This window comes from Loxodonta africana, chromosome 18 (assembly GCF_030014295.1).
Source record: "Loxodonta africana isolate mLoxAfr1 chromosome 18, mLoxAfr1.hap2, whole genome shotgun sequence".
Taxonomy (NCBI): Eukaryota; Metazoa; Chordata; class Mammalia; order Proboscidea; family Elephantidae; genus Loxodonta; species Loxodonta africana.
Window position 1 is genome coordinate 33,009,107 of NC_087359.1, and position 23,079 is coordinate 33,032,185.

Consider the following 23,079-nt stretch of genomic DNA (forward strand, 5'->3'; position numbering starts at 1 on the left):
TGACCTTTCAGAAGCAGATTGCCAGGCCTTTCTTTCAAGATTCCAGAAGAAAGGAAGACATGTATTCAGCCTTGTTTAAAAATATGCTCCTCACTGGCCTTCTGACAAGTTCCTATTACACCTCTACAAAAGGTGACCCCCAGGAGGAATCCTAAAATCAGCCCCTCCAGGGATTGATTGGGCCCTGCAGACGTCATTGTGTCTAACCCTCTGCTCCTGAAAAAAATCACATCTGCCACACAAGATGGAAGTCTCTCCAGGGAAGCAAAACCTCCTGCCTCAGATTCCTGACTTAGGCCCTGTCTGCCACAGGAAATCCCTTAGGAGTTGGGTGGGGTGATCCTCTCCTCTTGTTTTCCTCCAGGCTCCTGACGACACCCCACCCCTACACCACCCAAGGGAAAGGGAGGCCTGGTCTCCACCCAACACCTCATCTTTAGGACTTCTCTGGAGACCTCTCTCCTCTACCAGGCACCCCTGGAGTTGAGCAACATATCCCCGTTTCCTGTGCCCTTGCCTTTAGCCCAATATGCTCCCAGCTGGCTGGCTGAAGGGCAAACCCCCTTCCTGTAGGCCCTCCAGAGGTCTCCTCAAGCAAAGGAGAAGGTGGAAAGGAACACGGGAACCAGTTGCCATGCCTCACCCCCAAAGACATTCTCCAAAAGTGACGCCTTTCCAACCATTTTTAAGGTGATATATATTGACAAGATATTTGTAAAGAAGTCCATGGTAGAAGACATTAAGACATCTTAATCTCATTTTTTTAATCTCAGTGCGGGAGAAAGGGGTCACAGACCTGCTCTGTGATGACCCTGGTGAAGGCTATGAACTCTCTCCTCGGAAAAATGCACACACACTGTCTTAGGTTCCTAGGGCTGCCAAAACAAAGCACCACAAACTGGATGGGTGGCTTAAAGAACAGAAAATGATTGTCTCACAGCTCTGGAGGATAGAAGTCTAAAACCAGGGTGTCGTCTGTGTGAATTCCTTTGGAGGACTCTGAGGGAGAATCTGTTCCCTGCCTCTCTCCTAGCTTCTGGTGATGGCCAGCGATCTTTGGCATTCTTTGGCATTCCAGTCTCTGCCTCTGTCTTCACAAGGCCATTTTTCCTCTGTGTCACTCTCTGTGTCTGCTCTCCTCTTTTACAAGGACACCACTCGTATTGGATTAGGACCCAGCCTACTCCAATGTGACCTCATGTTAACTGATACCGTCTTCAAAGACCCTATTTCCACACAAGGTCACAGTCACAGGTACTGGGGGTTAGAACTTCAACATATCTTTTAGGGGACACAATTCAACTATTACACACACACTGATGAAGGCAGTTTCGGGGGTTCAACTCCATGGGCCCCGGTTCAGAGCCCCTGCCATTTCAAGAAAGCAATATGAAAGTGGATTGGTGAGACACGGACAGAAGAAAATCTGAGAGCGCCACCTGTTTTTGGTGGTTCTGATCTAGCAGACTCCACATTGCCACCTCCTAACCCTGATCTCTGGTTCATTGCCCCTGGTGGCAGCCCCCACCCTGGGAGACACTAAAGGGACACAGGGTACCACTTGGCCCTGTTTGTGTCATCCATCTGGCCTTACCATGCTGTCTCCCTGGGTTACCCTCTGAGTCCATCCTCTAAGCCTCTGAGATGCTCAGGTCTTCCAGGCTCAGAGGAACCCAGATGTTTGGGGGTATTCCTGTCCTCCCTCCTACAGTTAGGTTTGACACATAGGTCACCCACAGAGTGTCCCCTGCTAACCCAACCCAGGGAGCCAAATTCAGCCCTCTGTCACCACATTTGCTGAAACATGAACAGGGGGAGCCTACCCTTCTCGATGGCACCATAGCCACCTTGTCTACCCCTAGGCCTCTAATAGCATCCTCTCCCTTCCTGTCCCGCTCTCTAAACAAGCCATTGGACGAACATTTGCATATCTAAAAACCCACATTTACATCTTACAATTTAGACTCCTAGGAAACAGGTCAGAGTCTGGTCCCCAATCTTCTAAAAGGAAGGGAACATTTTTTGACAGACTTGTGCAACCCCTACCAAAGGTGTGGTAGAGGGTGTCAGGGGGAATGTTGTGTGTGTCCCCGACACAGCTGTGTGTCCAGAAGGAGGCTGTGAGCATCCTTAATTTGGGGAACCCTGTGTCCATGTGTTCGCTCTGGCTGAGGCATGGTCTCCATCTGGCTTGTTGTGTGTTCTCTCGAAGTCCATTTTGTGCGTCCTCAGTCTGTTGTGTGCCTCTTTGGGGGTAGCTGCACGTCTATGAGGTGTAAAGTACAGAATCTCTCCTGGCCTTCATTTCATCTGTAAGAAGGGGAAGGTCTTCATAGTACTCACCTCTCAGGACTGCTGTGAAGGTTGCATGACTTGATACCCTTCAGACATTTAAAACAGGGTACAGCACTTGGTGTCCACTTGGTAAATGTTGGTTACTGTGATGTGATTCCAACGGATATCTGCAGCCCCTCTATTCCTTTCCCTCCTCAACATGAAGAGACTCCAATGTCTTCTGGAAGAGCCTCTGATGTCCCTGTCATTGATTGGATTGCACCCCCTCAAAAATATGTCAACTTGGCTAGTCTGTGATTCCCAGTATTGTGTGATTGTCCACCATTTGGTCATCTGATATGATTTTCCTATGTCTTGTAAATCCTACCTCTGTAATGTTAATAAGGTGGGATTATTGGCAGTGATATTAATGAGGCAGGACTCAATCTACAAGTTTAGGTTGTGTCTTAAGTCAATTTCTTTTGAGATGTAAAAGAGAGAAGTGAGCAGAGCAGAGGGACATGGGGACCTCATACCACAAAGAAAGCAACACCAGGAGCAGAGTGCTGCCTTTGGACCCAAGGTTCCTGTGCTGAGAAGCTCCTAGAGCAGGGGAAAATTGATGACAAGGACCTTCCCACAAAGTTAACAGAGAGAAAAAGCCTTCCCCAGGAGCTGGCATCCTGAATTCGGACTTCAAGCCTCCTAGGCCATAAGAGAATAAATTTGTTTGTTAAAGCCATCCACTTGTGGTATTCCTGTTATAGCAGCACTAGATAACTAAGACAGTCCCCTTGTAAATGTCAATGTCACTGCTCCAACCCTGAATGTTGAAGCAGTGGCCAGATGGGGGGCCGTGAGGGCTGGGGGTGGGGGAAAAGAGAGATGGGGAAGTCTGGCAGTGGTATCTTCTCTCAGTTGGCCTGCATGCTGAACTGGAGGATGGGGAATGGAAAGGGGGCACTTACATACAGAGAGCCTGTGGCCCTCCAGGGAAATACAGGCCTCATGTAGGAAATATAGAACTCAGACCCAGAGGGGCAACCCTAGAGGACCCCTGAATGGAGTGCCTGCTCAGGGACCCATTGAATCTTCTTCATTGGCATGGAGACTACATTACAGCTGCCTTCCTGGAAGAAGCCTCTGATCTTCTGCCCCACCTGTCTTGGCCCAGGACACCTGCTTCTCCCAAAGCTGGTTCCACCAGCCCAAAGCTGGCATTTGCTTGGACTTGTCTCCCCTTCCTTGGGCAGAGCTCCCACTAAGCTTGATTTAAAAAAAAACCCAGTGCCGTCGATTAGCTGGTCTTTATTGTATCTATTCACTGAACAAGCACGTCATGGAACCCTCATAAACATGAAGGAGGCCTAGGGGGAAGACTTCACAGAGGCAAATGAGACCTCCCCCCAGGCCTTGAAGAGTTCTCTATCTATAGGGATAACTGAATGAAGGGCATTCTCACCAGAGATACAGGTTAAGAATACTGCGAGGGCCTTACTGAACTGACTTAGGCTATCCTGGAAGGCTTTCTGGAGGAGACAGGCAATAGACATGAGCCTTAAAGAGAAGAGAGGAAAATATATTATCATTTGGTCAAAATGATCTCATGGAATGAGCCCTAAACAGGTGTCAGAGGTTTGATGTTCTGACTTAGCTCTAGTCCTAGTTCTCACCAGGGCTTTGAACTGGTTCGTTCCAGTTCAAACCCCTGCTGGGAATTGCATTTGCAACCCAGATATACTGAATCAGAACCTACGTTTTAACAAGATCCCCGGGGTTATTTTTATGTATAATACATTTTGAGAACCACTGCTGTACTAGTGGAAACCCTGGTGGCAAAAGAGCTACGGCTGCTAACCAAAAGGTCAGCAGTTCAAATCCACCAGTCGCTCCTTGGAAACCCTATGGGGCAGACTCCACGGCAACAGGTTTTTTTTTTTTTTACGGGCTCTACTGGTGGTGCTCAGAATTGATCCCTAACCAGCAACTTTAGCATTGCCTGGGAATTTGTTAGAAAGACAAATTCTCAGAAGGGGTTCTAATGGGTTCTGACCCTGACCAACTGAAAGACCTTGGATGAATCATTTCCTCCTCTGAATCTCTACTGCCTCATTTGTAAAATGGGGGTGCTAGATGAGACCAAGTTTTGAAAGCACCGCTTACTGGCCTCGGGTTTAGCCATTCCCTGTGTTTATCACAAGCAGGCAGGGAGCAAAGTCAGATTCTCTCAAAGGAGTGCATAGACTGTAGACTCAGGCAGTTTTCTCAGAAAAAAGGCCTAGGGGTTCATGTCCTGTGTGCCCCACCCCACCCCGGGCCACAGCCCAAGCAGCCCAGCTCTCATCAGACATCTGTCTCGGTCACAGCTGTCTGCCTGCCACCCAACACTGTATCTGGCACAATAAACATTTATTAAAGGAAGAGATGAATTAATGAGATGACAGTGGCTGTGACAGACTTCTTGGCCAAACTGAAACCCTGTCCCCAGGTCATCAGATTCCTTGGGGCTTTGGCTCGCTAATATCCCATGCTTGATCTCAGGATAGGAGGAACAATGGCAAAGGAGCTGTACTTTCAGAAATCTCCCATCCTGGGACCTCTGGTTTCTGCTGTGATCAGTAGAAAGTGGGTCACAAAACAGCTTTGCAGCACACAGACCCTTGAGGAAATGCCTGTACCAATTTACATTTATTGAGTGCCTACTGTGTATCGACTCGACGGCCCTGTTTTTTTTTTTTTTTTTTTACTGTGTATTAAGTGTTGTCACATAGTTTCATCCAGGTGGGGATTTGGGGCCGTAAATCCCAGCTGTGCTAACTGAGTGACCTCAGGCAAGTCACTGCACTTCTCTGAGCCTTCCTTTTCAATCTCTGTAAAATGGAAACAATAGACTCACTTCGTTGGATTATGGGAACGGAATGAGCATGAGAAAGGGGAGTGCTTCATAAATGCTAGTTTTTATTGTTTTCCTGGGCACACAAGCCCGCACGCCTCCCCCCAAGGCTCACACACAGATGTGTCCACACTCCCAGACACACGCAAATGTAGAGACATGTGAAGAGGTCCGCCGCAGGCGCTCGCCGGGCCTCAGACACAGGGGCCGTGGCCCAAACCGGCGGAGAAGCCACCGGGTCCTCAGCTTACCTCGCTTCCTCGCCTTTCTCGATGAATGAACTCTGGCCGCGAGGAGTTTATTTTTTTATGAATGGGAGCCCAAGCTGTGAATGGAGCCGGGAGCCAGCCCCTGCCTCCCGATTGGCCGCCGCGGCTGGGAAACTCCGCCTCTTGCTCGGGCCGGGAGAAGCTTCTGATTGGCGGGCGTGCCGGCCCTGGGGTTTCATTCACAAAAGTCAATGAAACAAAGGGAACGGCGGTGGGGGGGGAGGGGGGCCGAGGCTCGGGCGCAGGAAACTAACCAATCAGCGGCTCCCCCGGGCTCACAACTGTCTGCGGCGCCCGGAAAACTCACCGGTGCGCGGGGACCGGGGCCCGGCCGCCTCGCTCCGGCCCAGCCCCGCGGCCCTCCGAGAGGCCCGGGGCGTGCTCAAGGTCCCCCGCGGCTCCAGCACCGACAGCTGAGCCCCAGGTGAAGCTGTGGGAGGGGAGGGAGGGCGCGTATCTGCGATCCCTGCCTCGCCTACCACACTCTCCACCCTCTCCTCCGCCCCCTGCCTCCGCAGGTCCCAGGGCGGGGGTTGGAGGCGCTGGGGTTCGGGGCTGGAGGGGGCGTCCGAGTTGGGGGCGCGCGGATGGTGCGCGCCTGGGCCGCTCCTCTGCGCGCGCGCGCGCGCGCGCGCACACACACACACACACACACACACACACACACACACACACACGTCTTATGTAACCGAGCCGGGTAGAGCGGGGCTGCAGGACGCAGCAGAAAAGCGATCCCAGCTCCCAGAGCAGGTGGGACCTTGTTTGGCGGGAGGGGACTGGTGGCGACGCCTGGCCGCGGGGCGGAAACCTCTCCAGCGCCGGAGCAAGTCCGCGAAGTTTCGCCCTCGGATCCCGGGACGGCCCCTCCCCGTCCCCTGCCCCGCTCTCCCGCCCCACCGCCCTCCAGGACAACGTGCGAACGCAGCCCACCCCCCACCCTCAGGTCTCTGCCCCCGCGCGGGGCCGGAGCCGCGGCCGGAGGGAGCGGCCGGATGGAGCGGAGGATGAAAGGCGGATACTTGGACCAGCAAGTGCCCTACACCTTCTGCAGCGTGAGCGCCGCGCGGCCTCCACGCCCGCTAGGCCCCGCCCCCTCCCACGGGCCCCGCGGGGTCCTGGCTGGCCGGCCCCTGGGTCACCCGGGAACCCCAGCCCCGCCCCCCAGACCGGCAGCTTCTGGGTGACTCGGGGGCATTTTCCCCCTTCCCGCAGAAATCGCCCGGAAATGGGAGCCTGCGCGAAGCGCTGATGGTCCCGCAGGGGAAGCTCATGGACCCCGGCTCCCTGCCGCCCCCCGACTCCGAAGGTAAAGAAGCGGAGAGGCAAACCGCGACCCTCCACCCCCACACACACCCCGGGGGCCGATCCTGGAGTCCCCGCCCGTTTCCCAAAAAGACAAGCCGTCCAAGGGACTCCGGTCATTCTTCTCAGCTCCTACCCGCAAGGGGGGTCGCCGGGCTCGCTGGGGCTCCCTGCCTCTCCCCATACCTCCACCTCACCTTCTCCAATTCCATTATTCACCCCTCAGATCTCTTCCAGGATCTAAGTCACTTCCAGGAAACGTGGCTCTCTGAAGGTGAGTAGTTTTGCGACCTTTTCTATACTTGGGCCATAGGAGGCTCTCGAGCCCCTGGCCTTGCAGCCAAGCCCACTTCCCCTCTTCCTTTCTCAGTCTTAGGGGCGTCTCCAAGGCCCCCTCTCCACTCCCCTGCTTCTCTGCTCTCCTCAGCGCTCAGGGTAGACACTTATATTGATATTTATTCTCTCTGCCCTGAGCCAGGCTTGTGTAACTAGGCCTGGGGATGAATCAAACCATTGTGTGGGGTATTTGCTTATTTGAATGGAACTTGGCCCCAGGCCCGTTTTCCTGGTTGAAATTTTCGTTTGCGAAGTTTGTTTGACAGCAGCCGCCTGGCCAAGATGTGTGTTGGAGTGTTGGGGTGGGGGGGGGGAGATGGGGAGAGGGAGCAATTAATTTGTTACATATCTTCAGGAGTTGCCAAAACATTGATTTCCACCATACCTCCCCCCTTGGCTTCCCTTTCGCCAATCCCCAGCGCCAAACAATTTACTGTCCAGGCCAAAAGAACAACAAAAATTTAAATAATTCATTTCCAATGCACTTTGGTAAGAGGGCCCAGGGCTTGCTCCCCCGATACCCTTGATTGTAGTTCTGATGGTAACTATCCCTCCTCCATCCTTCCCAAATACCTCCACCCCCTCCACACCCCCACCAATTCCCCCCTTTCTGTGTGTTGGGGGCTTAGCTACAAGCTGACTAGAGTGGAGTTAGTGGCTGGGCCTTGTCTGGGTGGCAAAGTGTGTTCTAGGGGTCTCCAGGTTGGGTTCTTTGGTGTGTGTTGGTGGGGCCTGAGAGTGTCGCTGGTGGGGCTGCAGGTGGAGGTGAAATGGTGGCTTAGACAGTCTCTGGGAGGAAAGAGTTAACACTCCCATTTTAGGATCTCTTTATTTCAATGCAGAAAACCAAGAAACCAAAACATTAGGAACCCAGAATAGGCTTTTCTATTCCTTAGGATCTTCTTATCCCTCCACCTGGGTAACTTTCTTGGAGGATTTCTTTATTCACAAACCCAGCTCTTCTTGGAACCCTCTATAAGGAGTCTGGGGTAGAAGGAATAGACCCTTGGGTATATCCTTGGAGTGAGACTTGGTCTGTCTTGGTCACTGTAGTATCCCAAAATTATGTTGAAAAGAATTGACTGTTTAGCATAAAAAACGTACTCAAGACATTTTGTGGAATTACGGCGGTTGGGTTGGGTGGGTGCTAGAGGGACATGGGGCATTGTGCAGCTCTTCCCCAATTCTACCAGCCCTGCATGCCTAGCTCTGAGCTGCAGGCAGGGCTGTGCTCTGCCCGCCCAGCCTCCTCCCAAGGTTCCGGAGCTAGGCTGGAGCTAAGAACGCCGAGGTGTCAGTTTCCATGTTCCCCCTCAAAGACTTCCTTTCCCAATGCCTGATTTCTGTCTGGCTCACCAGGCTGCGTCTATCAGCTGCAGGTCCCTGCGCTCCCGACGGTGGGCAGCCCCCTGGGCTGGGAGCTGGGGTGGGCTCAGAGGTTGGTTTTTTGGCAGCAGCTGTTCCATTTGTGCCGGGTTTAGAATGGGAGGGGAAGGAAAGTGTTCTCATCTCTTTACCTTGGAAGCCCCACCCCTTGGGGGTGGGAGTCTAGAGATTGTCTGTGTGTCTGTATGTGTCAATGTGGCAGCGTGTGTGAGTGTGCGTGTGCATGTGTGTGTGTGTGTTACATGCTGCTGCCCTAGGAGGCCCTGTGTATTTAAATCCAGTGGGTGGGGAGGCGGGGGTGGGGATCGCAAGGCAAGGGGGGGGAGCTGGGATCTCCTTGGTTCCCTCTCCTTCCCTCTGAGGGAGCGGCTCAGGTTCCCAGCTGGCGATGGATGGCCAGGCCTGAGGGGGGGATGCTGAGGCCGCTTGCTCCTTCTCGCTCTCTCTGCGGAGACAGATGCAGCTGCCGGGGCCCTGTCCCCCTGCACCGTCCCAGAACCACCCCAGCCTCCTCTCCTGCCTCTTCCCACCAGGTCAGTGACCCCTGCAGCCCAGGGGGAGCTTTGGGGTGGTAGGGAGGGACTAGCTTTGGAAACTTGCCAACGGTGGGGCGCATCAGGCAGAATGGGGGCCGCAGCCCAATCTCCCTCCCGCGGCTTCATTTCTCCCTAAAGCCCTGAGAAGCTGGTTTGCCCCAATTTGGAGAGAAGCAGTGGGTCCAGATGATACACAGGCTGGACCAGGGACTGGTGTAGAGAGTTGCTGGTGCGGTTGTGGTTCAGAGTCCAGTGCCCTGTGGGTGACATGAGTGGGGTTTTGTAGAGGCATCTCAGACATCTTTGGGGTTGGGGTTTTTCTAAACAGAGGGGGATGAAGTGAGGCTAGGAGGGCGTGTCTGGTTTCCGGGTGCCTGGGATTTGCTGAGATGCTGGAGAAAGGATCAGGCTGTTGCAGGCAAACCCAAGCTCAGGCAGGCTGAGCCCACGATGCGGCCGGTTATGGTGGTCACCAACGTGCTGGTTTTGGTCAAGTGTTCCTCTCCGGGCTTCTCGGGAGCCCTTGGGAACCCTAGGAGACAATAACTTTGTGGTGCATAACGGACATTGACTCTGGGCCATGTATGTCCTTTGTGTGAGGCTGAGGTCCATAACATGGGGTCTGGATTCCCAGAGGCTCGGTAGATGAGTTGCAGGGGCCCTTGAGCCCTCTGCTATTGCATGTGTAACTGTTGGGGGTCCACCATGCACACAGGTCCATGCATTTTTCTGGGAAGAGAGTGATCCATAGCTTGTATTGGATTCTCAAAGGGGTGGGTCCATGCTCCCCTAAAGGGTAAGAATCACTGCTTCCAGACCCTCCTCCAAGGGCTCCAGTCCCCTTGCCCTTTGGCTTTCCATCTTCATCATATTTGTGGGTCCAAAGCGAGACCCTGTGTGCAAAGGGGATGCATGGAGGGCATGTTTCACCTGTGTGCTGCCGCATCACCACCAGAAGGGAGTAAGGGAATTGGGGTGTTGTGTGAATTGCATGCAGCATGTCTGTAGGGAGAGATGGGGTTAATCCCCTCCCCAGTCTTTTCTAGCTACAATTCCTTGTTCTACATCTTTCTGTCTCCTCCCCTTCCAGAAGGCTCCTTGGGACAAATGTCCCCCTCCATAGATAGAGAACTGGTTCCTTCCAGCACAGAGGCTGCCAGGGTGGGGGAGGGGGTAAGGGTGAGAGACAAGGCAGTGGTCACACAATGGAGCAGAAGCTTCCAAGAATACCTTGCCCCCTCTCCCCACCCGGAGACACCTTAAGAAGCCCCCTCCCCAACAATTGGACCCTAAGAAAGAGAAAAAGTGATGGGGCATGTCTGGTGTAGGTGGCTAACCTGTGGTAGGCTTAGCTGCTTGGCTGTTTTAACCTCCCAGTTCTTCTGGAGCCCAGTTTGGGAGGCCCCTAAGCCCCTTCTCTTCTCCTACTGGCCCCCCTGTTTGAGAAACAATCCCTGAAACACTTTCTCTCTCTCTTTCTGGACATGCTGGCTGGCACTTGTCCCATCCTCTCCTTACTCATCTGCCATCTCCCCAGGCAGATCAACTCTCCCTTAGTGCCAGGATGGAGTTGGGGACAGACCCTGGCACACTGACATCGGCAGCCAAAACTCAGCCAAGTCAACAAATAAATAGAGTGGTGTGCACTCAAGACCAAACATGGTAATTAAAAATTCTCCTGCTCTCCAGGAACGCAAGGCTCAGTGTTCCCGTTCCTATTTCTATGCTCCTTGGCAGTCTCTGGGCGGCTGAGGCCCTGTCCTGCCCCTTTGGGGGAGGGCCACTGTTTTGGGGAGGGGCTGAGCAGGGACTGGGGTTCATGCCACAGCCCATTTTTGCCTCAGCTGATTTCTTCCTGGCCCTGGGAAGAGGATGGTGCCACTTCTTGGGATGTGATTGGTGAGCTGGGGGTGTCTTCTTCTGGAGACTTCTGGGGAGTGAGGGTTCTGGTCAAGCCTCTGGGCCTGAGAGTGGGAAGGAGAGGTGACCTCTGGGGCTCTCTGCTCTCGGTTTGGTTTTGGGTGTCAATTTTGGGTGTCATGTGAACTGGCCAGTGACGCCAGCAGGAGCTACCCCCAGCCCATTATCTCAATGGAAAGTGGCAGTTAATGATGTCCCAGGAGAGGATCCAGAGTGCGTCAGCCTCCCCCAAGTTCTGCCCCTCCCCAGCCCTTGGGACCCTCCTTACCTAGGTAGCAAGGAGGGAAGTGTTGCTCACCCTGCTCCCATCACCCTCATCCCTGCTACCTCTAGGGGTGCCACCTATTTGATGGAGCAGAGGGCATAGCATGGATGAGCGTGGGCCTAATATCTCTGGGTAGCTTGAGCAGGTTTTGAGTCCCTCCCTTTACCCAGTGTTTCCCAAACAAGCCTATTAAGGCCACAAGGGGCACTTGTTAAAAATACAGATGCCTGGGCCCCAACCTGGGCCTGTGGAATGAGATTATCCAGAGGAGGGGACTGGGAATGTGCATTTTTAACAATTCCTGAGTGATTCTTTAATCAGGCCAGTTTGGGCATCGTTGCCTTTGCGCCTTATTTGAGCTCCCAAAAAGATGTGTGCTGGCTGTTGGTGTCTGTTTTTGCCAGGGGGTTATCGCATCCCACTGATTTATTGGATCATTCTAGGATTTTTTTTGCTGACTTTTCATGAGCTCATTAGATGCTGATGGTTCCTTATTCTTAAACTCCTTGACGCCAATCATTCTGTCAAAAAGTAAACCATCCCAGACCAATGGCTGTCAAGTCAACCGGAACTCATGGTGACCCCATGTGTGTCAGAGTAGAACTGTGCTCCATAGGGTTTTCAATGGTTCGTTTTTCAGAAGTTGATCACTAGGCCATTCTTCAGAGAAGAAAGTCTGGGTGGGCTTGAACCTCCAACCTTTCAGTTAGCAGCTGAGGTCGTTAGTTAACTGTTTGTACCACCCAGGGACACCCAACTATCTATAAACCTGTATTTAAAAGTATTTGGCACCTCTGATATTTAAAGCCAGTTAGTGAAGAATCCTCCTGCTAAGCAACTTATCACACCCTAAAGTGTCTGTTGTAAGGAAATGGGCTTTCCCTGGAGAGGACTTGCCCCTCCTCATGTTACCCAGTGTATAGGGAAGGGCTGGGTGGATTACGAACTTTTCTGTTTTGGCTCCCAGACCCACCATGCTGGCTCCTGCCAGGTTGAGGATCAGAGATGATTATATGATTATTCTCATAGTCAACAAATAATGCATTAAGTGTCTACTCTGGTCAGACCCTGTTCTGGGTGCTGGGAAATCAGAGAGGAACAAGACAGGTAAACCCCTGCCCTCAGGAGACGGACGATGAACAAGTAAGGTAAGTTCAGGTAGTGATACATGCTAGGGAAAACAAAACAAAAGAGTGGGGTAGAGAACTAGGAGGGAGCACTTTGGTTTAGGTGGCCAGAGAAGCCCCCTGAGGAGATGACAAGCGAGCTAAGACCTTGGTGGCCAGAAAAAAAACAGGCAAAGCCCTTGGGATGATGGACAGCAGAGGGAATGAGTGAGGCATGTTTGAGAAATAGGAAGGAGACCAGGGCAGCTGAAGAGGGACAGGCGAGGAGGCAGGAGAGGAGGTTGGAGAGGTAAGCCAGGCCAGATCATGCGAGGTCTTGGAGGCCAAGTGGGGAGAGTTCAGATTTCATTCTAGATGCAGCAGGTGGCCACTGGAGTGCTTTAAGCAAGAGAGAGAAGTGATTTGATTTCTGTTTTTAAAAGATCATCCTGACAGCTATGTGGAAGGAGGAAGTTCCAATAAAAGGCCGTGGCTGGAATCTAAGTAAGAAACCATGGTGGCCTGGCCTAGTGTGGACACAGGAAAGATGGGGTGTGTGGTTATATAGGCTAGGGGTGTGGAGCTATGCCTCAGCCATCTACTCCTTACCCTCACCAGCCATTCTAAAGTCACCGGTCATTTTATCCATCAGTTTCCCCATTATCCAATCTGAGAGCAGTCTCCTTGGGATCCAGGTTCCATTATCACACCTTAGAGCCACCCTTTTCCTGGACTATCAGGAAGTTCTTATTGATGTCTGCCCTTCCCCTTCCTGCTACAATCTATTTATTCTTGAGAAAGGGACAAAAAATGGGCAACAACACTAGAGTCATGGGAGGTACTTGGCTGGGTATCCATCTACCTGAGAAACCTAACTTTTGGGAACCCAGTAGAAGAATTAGAAATCAGAGTGGGGATGCCTGGGTCAGAGGCCATGGATGAGCTGCTGTTTTATTTTAGCCTTTCTGCATAATCCGAAAACCCAGCTCCACCCACCCTGGCACCCTGGAACACTCCTCAGACCGTCAAGCTTGGAAAGCTCTCCCCTCCCCCAGCAGCACATCAAAGAGATGAGGCACCATGACCTCTGAGTGTCCCCAAGCCCCTGCAGTACTCCCCTCTCCCACTGTCATCCTCTTTTCACCTCTCCATTCCCCTTCCCTCCATTCATATCCATAACCTCCCCAACTCAAATTCACTTGGGAGGTTGTTTAAAATGCAGATTCCTGGGCCCAACCCAGATTCTGAATCTCCCCATGTGATTCTAAGTCCATAGGCTTTCATTCCTCCTAACTTCTGCCCATCCCAGATGTGACTCTGCTGTGAGCTTTGAGGGAGCTTGGAAGCTCTGATGGGTGGGGCTGTCTCCACTTTAGAAAAATGGAGGGAATAAAGACAAAGCATCCAGGAAAAGACTCTGGAATCTGCTCAGACAGGTTCTGGGAATGAGCAGGCTCTGTGTGCCTTCCCTCCAGGGTCTCAGTGGGGCCCAGAGATGGAGGGCACTAGGACCTGGGGTAGAGTTGCCTTCAGACTCTCCTCCCCTTCTGGGCTGGTGCAAATCTGCAGGGCTGTGATAATAGTGTCACCCAGGGGCCTTCTCCAGGCCCCCCACCCCTAGACTCACCTCTGACTTTTCTCTGCAGCTCAGGTACCAGACAGCGATGAGCAGTTTGTTCCCGATTTCCATTCAGAAAACTGTGAGTAGAGGGCTCTGGATGGGGGGGGGGGCAGGAAATGAGTCATAGGGATAGAGAATCACAGAGATCAACTTGTTCTTTCCTAAAGAAAAGGGTGAAGGGCAGGGTTCCCCATTCTTCGTTTGGACTCAAAGACCCAGGTAATAACTGGGAGATGAAGACCTTCGTTCAAATCTGAGGGCTGCCCCATTCTACCTGTGTAACCTTAGAGTAGACACTTATCTCTCTGATCCTCATTTCCTTATCTCTGAAATGAGGGGCTTGGACCAGTTCAGCAGGCTCCAATTCTAATGTTCTAATTTGCTTTCCTGCAACTGGGGGCGATTTTGCCCCTCAGGAGACACTTGACAATGTCTATAGATCTTCTTGGTTGTCAGAACCTGGGTTGGGGGGTGCTGCCACTGGCATCTGGTGAATAGAGACCAGGGGTGCTGCCAACCTCCCACAACAAAAAATTATCTGGTCCAAATGTCAGTAGTGCCACTGTTTCCTTAAACCAAAAATATCCCCTGAAGTCCTCTCAAAACTGAACAGTAGTTTAGCTCAACCAGTAAAAAAAAAAAAAAAAAACTGCATTGAGCATTATGCTCTTTTAAGAACTATCTATATGGGATCAAATTGACAAGAGCAACTGGGAAGATTAGAATGGAAACCTAGGGGGCAGTGAGTTTATGTTAGTGAGGGAGGAACAACTCAGAAAAGGAAGGCGAGAATGGTTGCACAACTCAAAGAATGTAATCAGTGTCACTAAATTGTATATGTAGAGTCTGTTGAATTGGCGTATATTTTGCTGTGTATATTCTCAGCAACAAAATAAGTAAAATTTAGAAAAAAAAAAAAAGAAGCCCTGCTTTCATGCAAGATACTTCGCCCTCAAATATCTTCACCAATGAGATCGAAGAAAGCACACATCATCGCACACAGCACTCACCCAGTTTGGAGCCAACTCTTTGCTGCTCAGCCTGATGGCTAGAGTTGGAGGACCCAGCAGGGGTCACGAGAAAGGCTAATGTTCCTCCCAGGTAATTAGGAGCATGTGTATAATGCCATTCAGCTGACATTCAAGTGGGCTAATATCCAACCTTAACCAGAAAAAGAAAGATCCTTTATAACCTCAAATAAAAAAACATCACCCTCCCTTGGAATTTTCCAGGGCACTCAGGAAAACCACAGGTCTTAGGCTGGAGGTGCTCGCTTACAAGAAGGTGTTTTCCAGGGTTTGGGATTGCATTAACGGTTGAACTTTAGACGTTTCTTTGGCTAATATTGGACATTAGACTGGGGTGTAAAACTAGGCATAATGTAAATAGCCAGACTCTTCTCAACAGTGTATGACTATAGATCTTAGGGGGTCCCTGGGTAATGCGGTTAACACTCAGCTGCTAACTGAAGGTTAGAGGTTTGAGCGCACCCAGAGGCACCTCAGAAGAAAGGCCGGGAGATCTGCTTCTGAAAAATTAGCCATTGAAAACCCTGTGGAGCACAATTCTACTCTGACACACATGGGGTTATAAAGAGTTGGGATCAGCTCGAGGGCAACTGGTACAGATCTTATAAAACTGAGACCCAATCACCCAGCTGGTCCTCAATGAGCAGAGGTGCCAGAAGGCCCTGCCTGCCTCTTCTGTGACTGTCTGATCTTGCTCTGCCACCCCCACTCCTACCACTGCAGTAGCTTTCCACAGCCCCACCACCAGGATCAAGAAGGAGCCCCAGAGTCCCCGCACAGACCCGGCCCTGTCCTGCAGCAGGAAGCCACCACTCCCCTACCGCCACGGCGAGCAGTGCCTTTACTCCAGGTAAGCCCCAGCCGGGCCCTGGGGAAGGATACTGGAAGGGTGTCAGGATGGTGGGAAGCAGGGAGGTACCTGTGAGCACTGGAAGCAGTTAAATGCATGGAGACAACAAAAACAGTTTCCAAACTGCTGTAAGAGGGAGCAATACAGCCAAGTGTTTCCTCTGAGAAGTCTGGGTGGACAGTACAGCAGGGGGACTCAAGGGATACCTGTAAGGCCAGGGCAGAGTCTGTTGCCACCTAAGAGACCTGATGTCCCAGCCAACCTAGTTGCTCTGGGGTGGGGAGAGGTGTTCTCAAGAAAAATCCCAGTTTATTTGATGAGAGGAGAAAGCAGTCACTTGGGATGGACTCTGTGGCTCACGCTGCTTCTCCCAGCCCCCTCTGCCCCTCCTTTCCCGGAATCCCTGTGAGCACACTTCCCCTGGGGAGGGAGGGCTCAGAGATGCTCAGCCAGCTTCTCTGACCCCTCACCCCTATCTCCCCCCACCAACTCCAGTGCCTATGATCCCTCCAGACAAATCGCCATCAAGTCCCCCGCCCCTGGTGCCCCTGGACAGTCGCCCCTACAGCCCTTTCCCCGGGCAGAACAACAGAGTTTCCTAAGGTCCTCTGGCCCCTCCCAGCCCCACCCTGCTGGCCATGGGTACCTCAGGGAGCACAGGTAAGGAGACCCTCTGCACCTGTGGGCCCAGGTCTCACCATTTGGTCCTCAATCCCTGAGTGCTCTCCACCTGCCCACAGACACCTGGGAGGAGGGAAGGAAGGAGGAAGGGATACTGACTGCCCCCTAGTCCCCTTCCAGAGCCCACCCTGCAAGCTCTGGGAGTGGCAGGCAAGAGGAGGGGTTGATTCAAGATTCTCTTCTCTTCCCTCTCCATCGAACCACATCCAGCTCCATCTTCCAGCATCCCTCGGACATTTGCCACTCCTTCACGTCCTCTCAGGGAGGGGGCCGGGAGCCCCTCCCAGCCCCCTACCAACACCAGCTGTCAGAGCCTTGCCTGCCCTACCCACAGCAGAGCTTCAAGCAGGAATATCACGACCCCCTGTATGAGCAGGCGGGTCAGCCGGCAGTAGGCCCTGGTGGGGTCAGTGGGCACAGGTACCCAGGGGCGGGGGTGGTGATCAAACAGGAGCAGACAGACTTCGCCTATGACTCAGGTAAGAGACTCTGCGGGAAAAGGCAGAGGGGTATTTTTCGGGATGGCCGGTGGGGGTGGCACATGATCTAATGAGCACTTAAGTTAAAGCCAGAACGTCTGCCCACAAGTTTGTTTGTTTAATATTTTCACTTTTATTCTTTTTTTTTAATCCTTTTCTTCATTGACTTTTATGGTGCTTTAGATGAAGGCTTACAGAGCAAATTAGTTTCTCTGCTCACAAGTTTTTTACCTTCCCAGCCATCTATTTACCAGTTCATACATCCAACCCACCTACCCATCCACTCACTTTTTTTCGTAGATTCAAAAGAATTATCGATTTTCTACCATCCAACATTTATTCAGAGAAAAAGATCAGTGGTTGTAAAGCCTAGCCCTCAGGTTCTTTAGGAAAAGCGAAAGCATTGATTTCTGTTTTAACAGGCATTTGGGGTTAAATACAACCAGAGTGCTGTGCCAGAGCATGGGCGTTTGGGAACTGGAGGATACAAAGACGAACAGGATGTGTCACTAGTGCCTGTCCCCACAGAAGCTTAAAAATACAAAGGGATTTGAATGCAAAGAAACATGAGCAACAAACTAGCCAGGCTCAAAGTTCCCAGTAGGAAGCTAGGATTAACAGGTGGTTTCCACATCCTGTCTGAGCCTCCGGGTTGATGGGTGACCCTCTCTCCTGGCCAGAGCTGGGGACCGGAAGTCAGGCTGGATGGAGGGACTGCTTTAAATGCTAGTTCCACCTGGCTGTTGACAGGAGGGAGACACACTCAGCCAGGTTCATAAATAGCTTAGCATTCAAAGCCCCAAGTGCAAAGGTCATTCTCATGTAGGAAGCGCCCAGAAAACCCCCTGTTCCTTCCTCCTGGCTTCTGTTACATTGTTACCAGCCCCAAACCTGAGTTTATCTACAAACCTGCATTAGAAAAATAAATCCAGAGATTAGAGTTGGCTCAGAGTTGGCTAGAGTTTGAGATTCTCCCTTTTCCTGGTGCCCTCGGGCTTTCAGGGGGAGCGGAGACAAGCAGCCAACCCTGAGACCGAAGGGGCCAGAAGGGTGCTGCTCCCCTCAAAGCCCACACAGCCGCCTGAGCCCGGCCAGGCAGCGGGATGGAGGGCGGGGGAGGGAGACCTTCTTGCCACTGACCTTCAAAGGCTGTACACCAGAGGGGATTGAGTTACGTGCCCTTGAACTCCTGCCCCTCCCCCTCGGCTTCCTCTGAATGGAGTCAGGAATTCCATTCACAAAATGGAGGCTTGAATGAGCCCACCCTCCCGCCTCCTCCCCAAGGTGTCGGGTTTCAGCATCTCCTCATTCATAGGTGGGAGTGGAGCGGGGAGGGCCAGACCCGGTTGGAACTTGGAGGGGTGGTTCACACTACCGCCTCTCGAGGAGGAATGGGAAGGTTTCAAGCCCATGGAGTGGAATGTGCTCTGCTGTCAGACCTGGAAAGACGCAGCCCGATGTCCACTATCTTCCCCAGACGTATGCGGGCGCTTCATCTCCCTCTCGCTCCCTCTCACACACATGCACGCACACAGGGCTGGGAACCTGACCTGCTGACCGGACATTTGCCCATTCCAAGAGAGTCTTAGGCATGGACACTGAACCTCTTCCCCGGAGGTTCATCTCTCACCTCCCTCCTCCCCCTTCACTCAGGAAACAGCTGCTCCCTGGCATCTAGGGCCTAGTGAACAGCTTTGCCAGTCCCAGCTGCTGCCATCCCTGCCCTCTGCCCAAGCTCTCAAGCCAAGGAGCTCAAGCCTCTACTCCCTCTGGGTGAACTTCCCCTGGGATTTGGCGGTGGGCAGGCAGCTGAGAAAAGAAAAGTCTCTGGAACGCAGGATGGCAGGAAGAACTTCTTGAATGTGCGTGTGTGGGACCAGCCACCTATAACGTCACCTCTCTTCCCCTGCCAGATGTCCCTGGGTGTACATCAATGTATCTTCACACAGAGGGCTTCTCCGGGCCCTCCCCAGGTGATGGGGCCATGGGTAAGGCAGCCCCCCCTTTCCTTACCAAGCCTTCCAAACTGGGGGAGGGAAACCCTGCTGGGGGAGAGGAGGGTCTCCTTGGCCAGGAGTCCCTCTGGACTCTGGGGTCTCATATCAGTGAGTCACCCAGATCTGAATGACCCCCAACTTCTTCCACAAGGCTATGGCTATGAGAAACCTCTGCGACCGTTCCCAGATGATGTCTGCGTCGTCCCTGAGAAATTTGAAGGTCAGAGAAGTGACTGTTCATAGGAGGGTCAGGGTCTTAACCTTGTACTCTGAATGTTTCCCCCAGGAATCACATTACATTCCATCATTAGAGAGGGAGGGGCACGTGAGAAAGGAGCCAGAGGGGAAGGGGTTCCCAACAAGAACACAGGATTGATATGTGGTGTCCAGAAGGCCCAATCCCCACACCTCCTATTTCCTGTGTTCCCCAGGAGACGTCAAGCAGGAAGGGATTGGTGCATTCCGAGAGGGGCCACCCTACCAGCGCCGGGGCGCCTTGCAGCTGTGGCAGTTTCTGGTGGCCCTGCTGGATGACCCAACGAATGCCCACTTCATTGCCTGGACCGGCAGGGGAATGGAGTTCAAATTAATTGAGCCTGAGGAGGTGGGACTCTCAGATGGCCCTGCCCCTTGTCAACAGCTTTAGGGCCTGGAGATGAGAGAAAATGGGCAACGTTGGAAGATGCCTTCACCATCCATCCCTGCTTTACCTAGCCTGAATTCTTGCCAAGCTTGGGTCTGTGGGCTGGTGCTTAGTTGCAAGGCTACCTTAGCATTTTGCACCAAGAATCTCGGGTGATTTTTCTGACCTGCCACCATTTTCCCTCTATTGAGCTAGCATCGCAGCCCAAAACTCTGTCTCTTCTGTTCCCAGGTTGCCAGACTCTGGGGCATCCAGAAGAACCGGCCGGCCATGAATTATGACAAGCTGAGCCGCTCACTCCGATACTATTACGAGAAAGGCATCATGCAGAAGGTCAGGTGCCAAGAGTCCAGGACCAAGAGGATGGGGGAGGTGACAGTGGAGGGAGTGGGGCTAGGAAAGCATTCCTCAGCAAGTTTGTAGGAGCAGATAATGAACCAATCAGAGGGGATGAGAAATTGTGGACAATCCCGAGGTTCCCTTCACTCAAAGTGCTCAACAGTAACTGAAAGGACCAAAGCATGAGGGATTGGGGTCAGAGGTGAACAGGAACAGTGAAGAGTCAGCTCTTTAAGGGAACCAGCATCGGGGAGGAATGTGCCTGTCTGGGACATGTGTCTACCTGGACTGGGAGAAGGGCTGCATTCCATCCCCTCTCTTTCTGTAGGTGGCGGGAGAGCGTTACGTGTACAAGTTTGTGTGTGAGCCTGAGGCCCTCTTCTCTTTGGCCTTCCCGGACAATCAGCGTCCAGCTCTCAAGGCCGAGTTTGACCGGCCAGTCAGTGAGGAGGACACAGTCCCCTTGTCCCACTTGGACGAGAGCCCCGCCTACCTCCCTGAGCTGACTGGCCCTGCTCAGCCCTTTGGCCCCAAGAGTGGCTACTCTTACTAGCCCCAGCAGCCACCCCTCTGCCACCAGTGGGTGCTGCCCTGTGTACATAGAGATGAATCTGGTGTTGGGGAACCCCCCACTCAAACCCACAGATGTCTCTGGGCTGTCCCATCTGCTGCCCTGGCCCAGACTCTGAGCTTCTCACCCGAGTCATGGGAGGAAAAGTGTGGAGAAAGGCCATGTATAATGGAGTTAGTCTCAAAAACTCCCCTGGGGGTTTCACCTCTGCTCAGGGAGAGTTCAGCTCAGCCTCTTCTGGGTCACGCCCAAGCCCCGCTCCTTTCCCTCCACCAGAGAGAACAAGATCCAGTTCTATTCTGGGGGACACAGGAGCCTCCGCAGTTTATCCTGGCCAGGGGGCGATGCATTGAGTTCCCCAGGACCCTTGAACCCTGCAGTCCACCCCAAGCTGTGGTCCTGGAGGGTCCCAGTTGTCAGTTCATGGTGCTGTGTTCCCAGATGCAGGGGAGGCTAGGGTGGTGGGGGCTGGGTGGAGGCAGGGAGGGTAAGTCCCTGCTCCAAGGGGCCCTCTGCCTTCTCCTAGGCCAGGGCCTGGAATTCCACCTCCACCATGTCTGCCAGACCCTAATAAAGGCCTCTGCTTCTCCTGTTAATTCTCCCTGTCCTCTTTGCTGCCACAGGAGAGAGGCCTGGGGGGTGGAAAGCACTCTGGCCTTTGGGCAGATGACCAGTGCTTGAGGCCAGGCCCTGACACTCCCAATGAGCTTTTCCTCTGAAAAATGGGTACAGTGATACCTGCCCCCACCCCAGATTATCATGTGAGGATCCAGAAATGATAGACAAAGGGTACTTTGGAATCTGGCCCGGGCCCCTGGGCCACCTTCAGCATGGTTCCTGCAGCAGTCTCCCAGCCCTGGATGAGCTGCAAGGCCCACGTGGTGGAGCTCCCACGTGGAGCTTCCTCAGCAGGGTCTTAGTCTGCCTGAAAAATGTACACTCTGTGATCATACTTGCTCTGCTGACCCTGTGCCCGCATGTGCCCCAACGATGCTGCCACCATCCCTCCAGGTTGCTGTTTTCCCTGGAGTTGGGGACAAGCGCTTGTGTGGACAGGAATGAGGAATGCCCTTAGTAGACTTGAGGAGAATGGGCTCAAGGAGAAAGGTACCCTGTCAAGAGGGCGTGGGGAGAGATAAGAGCAGGCTCTGGCTTCTGGCCAGTGAACAAAGGGTCTAGATCTTCAGGGAAGGAGGAGTGGGAAACAGTATGGATTCTCTTTGCCCAAGTTTGGGAGACAGCGAGCCCTGGGAATGGGTGGGAAACAGCAGGGCCAGAGGTGGTGCACCTGGAGAGGGAGTCTGACGGTAGGAGGCAGATAGCTGAGGTGGGAGGGGCAGAATGGGCAGTTCTACACCCAGCCCATAAACAGCTTCCCCGGAGGGAGCGGGGCGGGCTCAGGGGAAAACAGGCACTCTCCAGTTAAATCAGAATGGAGCTGGGCTAAGGCTGGGCCCAACCCAAACTATTCGGGAAGCAGCTCGCACAGGAAGAGATGTCTCTCGAGGGCTACTAAATCACAAAACGTCAACTTACAATTTAGAACAAGGAACATAGTCAATTTTAAAATACAAGTTTTTAAAAATAAATATAATTCCACAAGAAAGCCAGGCTATCATGGTGAGGGGAGGGCGCAAACATCAGGTGGAAACCCTGAAGTCATGAGTGCATGTAAGCAGAGACGCAGCATCAAGGGGAACAGGCCCTGAGACCTGTACTGAGCCCTGCCCTTGTTCATTAACAAGCTCTTCACAGGTCTATTCAAATCCTCAGAGATACTGCTCCCAAAGAGACAGCTACAGCCACCCACCAGGAAAGTCTCCTAAGGGCTGTACAAGGGATCGCCAAAACAAAATCATGCTCCAGGCTGGCTGAAGTTATACCCCAGACCAAGGAGCCTGACCCAGCAGTAGACCTTACTTAGGCCCCTCGGGGACAGCCCCTACACTTACACAAGTAAGCATAGACTCAGCACTTGGGCAGGGGCGGAACTCCAGAGCTCAGGCTCCTGCTGGGTTGGGGTGAACAGTATGTTTTAATGGCCAAGAAGATTCCAGCACCACAAGGCTGGCTGGGAGTCCCCTCCTCCCCCCGGGTTATGCTCCACTCTGCTCCAACACTGCTGTTTCTGATAGTCTGAAGGCCAGACCCCACCATGTTGTCCAACAGCAGAGAAGTGACCTCAGCTCTTGGAGAGATGTTCAAAGAATACCGAGTTGGGGTCCCTTCTGCTCACCTAACCCACAACGACGACCAGCCCTGCTGCCTCTCACCCTTACCCTATGAACATCATTTCTCAACCTCATCCTAAGCCCCAAATCCCCTGTCTTGGGATAGTGATCCCAGAGGAGCCCACACCGTCAGTGCTGGTCCCTCGGGCTGCCCACCCATTTGTTGCTGAACTGGGGAGACCTGGGCTGGAATTAAGATTGGGGAGCTGATGCCCAGCTCCTGCTTCCCATTTGGTTTCATCTTCCAGTCCCTGCAGTCTCTTCCCATAACGCCTTGATTGTTGGCAGGGTCTTAGAAGGAGCACACTCATAGTCAGGTGCCCACTCAGCTTAATGAAGGGCAGGGATCTGC

At 52.8% G+C, this 23,079-nt stretch overlaps 1 protein-coding gene across 2 annotated transcripts; it reads left to right on the plus strand.

Annotated features, from left to right (window-relative positions):
- Positions 1 to 6,402: 6,402 nt before the first annotated feature.
- ETV4 (ETS variant transcription factor 4) lies at positions 6,403 to 21,092 on the plus strand. 2 transcript variants are annotated; one of them, XM_064270288.1, is made up of 12 exons: positions 6,403 to 6,488; positions 6,649 to 6,742; positions 6,965 to 7,012; positions 13,934 to 13,987; positions 15,660 to 15,786; positions 16,282 to 16,446; positions 16,678 to 16,946; positions 18,860 to 18,934; positions 19,095 to 19,163; positions 19,375 to 19,547; positions 19,818 to 19,919; positions 20,254 to 21,092. In XM_064270288.1, the coding sequence occupies exons 1-12, from the start codon at positions 6,429 to 6,431 to the stop codon at positions 20,476 to 20,478; spliced, it is 1,461 nt and encodes a 486-aa protein (XP_064126358.1). In that variant the 5' UTR covers positions 6,403 to 6,428; the 3' UTR covers positions 20,479 to 21,092. The 2 variants fall into 2 exon arrangements, with proteins under 2 accessions (XP_064126358.1, XP_064126356.1); XM_064270286.1 differs by having other exon boundaries at positions 6,649 to 7,012.
- Positions 21,093 to 23,079: the final 1,987 nt, after the last annotated feature.

What these genes read in the sequence shown, in the direction of transcription:
- ETV4 (XM_064270286.1), top strand. Translation starts at nt 6,429, where the DNA reads ATGGAGCGGAGGATGAAAGGCGGATACTTGGACCAGCAAGTGCCCTAC. An exon ending in GGGTACCTCAGGGAGCACAG is followed by an intron (nt 16,447 to 16,677) that starts GTAAGGAGACCC and finishes AACCACATCCAG; the next exon opens with CTCCATCTTCCAGCATCCCT. An exon ending in CGTCCCTGAGAAATTTGAAG is followed by an intron (nt 19,164 to 19,374) that starts GTCAGAGAAGTG and finishes TGTGTTCCCCAG; the next exon opens with GAGACGTCAAGCAGGAAGGG.